The following is a 2,334-nucleotide window of genomic DNA, read 5'->3' as shown; positions in this document are numbered from 1 at the left end:
AGACGCATCAATGTTCTGGTCCAATTTTCAGCTTCAAGTGACAATTTATCAGAATTTACTGCATCCTGAGAATATTTTCTCATTTCACAACAAAATATTCAGAACTTTTGTTTCTAGAGAGGAAAAAAACAGAAATCAGAAACATGTTTTTTTTATTTGGACCACATTTTTTTTTTCTCCAGACCAGAAATATCAGAACCTTTTGCTATAAACATCTTCTGGGTTTTTGAGGTTGATTATTTTCTTGTAGATTTCTTTTGTTTATTTGAAGCAACCAGAATCTTCATCCAGAAATGTTTCTCTGGATCAACTGTCTGAGCAGGGGGCCTCACCAAACCATCCTAGCGGCTATAAAACGGCCCCAGGGCCACACTTTGGCCCACTTTATCTCCGGTTCCTCCTGACCCGGCGCCGCTGACCCAGGTCTGTGGTTCTGTGCAGGAACGCCAAACAGATGCCGGCTGCTGTGTGCGATGCTCTGAAGGAGACGTTCCAGCAGGAAGGAGGGGTCTCTGCTGAGGAGGCGGAGCAGATGCTGGTCGCCATGGAGAAGAAGGGCCGTCTGCAGAGCGAGACCTGGTCCTGATCCGGATCCATCAGGACTAAGGTCCGATTATTATTCTACTGCTGCTTCCTGTTTGATTAAAGAAGTCTTTAAAACACGACTTTGCTTCATTTTCTCTTTACTCATGAATCCCTTAAAGGTAAAAACCAGTAACAGAACCAGAACCACTTTGATGGTTCTTTCCTGAAAGTTCAGGAAAGAAAGAAGCCAAAGTTTGGGTCGCTTAGAAATTAAAATTAGGGGAAAATCTCACCTTCCTAAAAACATCAAGGAGCAAAACTGAGTGGACCAGAACCTCGGAGTCTATCTGGCCAACAGCTGGAGTTTGGACCAAACCGGGTCATTAACAGAACCATGATCCCAAACAGCAGCAGTGGCCTAGTAGAAATCCAGACCATAACGTGATAGAGATGCTGTTTGGACCTTCAGAGAGCTCAGCAGAACCTCAGGGAGCTGCAGAAAGCCCTGATTCTGACTAAGTTCTGGAGGTTGGTGCTGAAGTTCTGAAGAATTTTGCCGTAAACTAACCAGACAGGAAGTTAACCGTTTTATTTCCCTGAGGTTTATCGGCTCCAACAGAACGGACCGGCTCATCTCCACATCAGCCCAAACTGGAAGGAGCTCCGGTTCCTAAAGGACCCAAACCGGATCATCTGACAGAAACTCGTGTTTGGTACCGTGGTAAAATCCTGATCTAAATCATTAGCGTCATCAAACGGGGAGTCCAGTGAGCAAACAGGAAGTCCAGTGAGCAAACAGGAAGTCCAGTGAGCAAACAGGAAGTCCAGTCAGCGTTCCCGGTTCTGGACCAGATGACAGCAGCAGGTTGATCCGGTTTGGGATTTCTCATCTTTGGAGCAGGAACATTTGAAGTAAATATCGGATCCGAACTCATGAATCTTTTTCTGAAAATACGTTTTAATAAAAACTTTCTGGAGAAAAAAATTGTCTCTATCATTAAAAGTATTTTACATCAAATCCAGGAACTGTTTCCTCTTTTCCTCAAAACTGGAACTAGGCCGAAGGCGGTTCCGTTTCAAGCATCTGTTGCCGTGGCGATGTCTCCTCGCTGCTCGGTGGAACAGACCTCAGATCGGCAGCTGCTGTGGCCGCTCTGCTTTCCCGGCAGTCTGAGATGAAGACCCGTCACGGCTCGGTGGAACCGGCGCCGCCCTCCTATCTGAGGGCCAGAGTGTGGACCTGGTAGATCTCCTTGGGGAAGTTGAGCTGCTGCTCCTCGTGGACGATCCGGAGGCCCGCCTGGCCCACCAGGCGCCGGACGATGTCCAGGTCTCTGCACACGCTGCTGTCCACCTCGTCGGGGACGACGCCTTCGTACGACACGTTGTCTTTGATGATGATGAGTCCGTTGGGCCGAAGGGCTTTCTGGCAGCGCTGCAGGAAGTCCACCAGGTGGTCGTCTGTCAGGTGACCTGGAGCAGAAGAAGCAAAGCCCAACAAGGAGTCACACAAACAGCATGGAGGGAGTAAATGATTTACTAGTGGTTCCTAGAATTTCTAAAAGTAGAATGGAAGGCAGATCTTTTAGTTATCAGGCTACTAGTAGCCTACTAAGACTAGTTTAAGTCCTTGAGGCACACACCCTGTTTAATTTTAAGGGTTGGCTTAAAACTTTCGTTTTTGGCAAAAAAAAGTTAGTTATGCTGCTATAGGCTTCAACCGCTGGAGGACATAGGGACCCCTTTTTCATCATTCTGCTTCATTCTATCTCTATTCTCCCACTCTGCAGAATCTATTAGTTCAATCTC

General features: G+C 47.0%; 2 protein-coding genes across 3 annotated transcripts in view; one reads left to right on the top strand and one right to left on the bottom strand.

Annotated features, from left to right (window-relative positions):
* The window catches only part of ndor1 (NADPH dependent diflavin oxidoreductase 1), a 12,716-nt gene extending 12,091 nt beyond the window's left edge, over positions 1 to 625 (top strand). The window contains exon 10 of the mRNA XM_015396725.1: positions 442 to 625. Coding sequence (XP_015252211.1) covers positions 442 to 586 — 145 coding nt within the window. The 3' untranslated portion in view covers positions 587 to 625. The remainder of the gene's footprint in view (positions 1 to 441) is intronic.
* A 684-nt stretch (positions 626 to 1,309) lies between these two features.
* The window catches only part of ntmt1 (N-terminal Xaa-Pro-Lys N-methyltransferase 1), a 3,008-nt gene continuing 1,983 nt past the window's right edge, over positions 1,310 to 2,334 (bottom strand). For both annotated transcript variants that reach the window (XM_015396718.1, XM_015396717.1), the window contains exon 4: positions 1,310 to 1,998. In XM_015396718.1, coding sequence (XP_015252204.1) covers positions 1,742 to 1,998 — 257 coding nt within the window. In that variant the 3' untranslated portion in view covers positions 1,310 to 1,741. The remainder of the gene's footprint in view (positions 1,999 to 2,334) is intronic.

This window comes from Cyprinodon variegatus, unplaced genomic scaffold, assembly GCF_000732505.1.
Source record: "Cyprinodon variegatus isolate N-32 unplaced genomic scaffold, C_variegatus-1.0 Scaffold817, whole genome shotgun sequence".
NCBI classification, from domain to species: domain Eukaryota; kingdom Metazoa; phylum Chordata; class Actinopteri; order Cyprinodontiformes; family Cyprinodontidae; genus Cyprinodon; species Cyprinodon variegatus.
The sequence above is the reverse complement of the archived record's forward strand: the minus strand, read 5'-3'. Positions and strand labels throughout refer to the sequence as shown.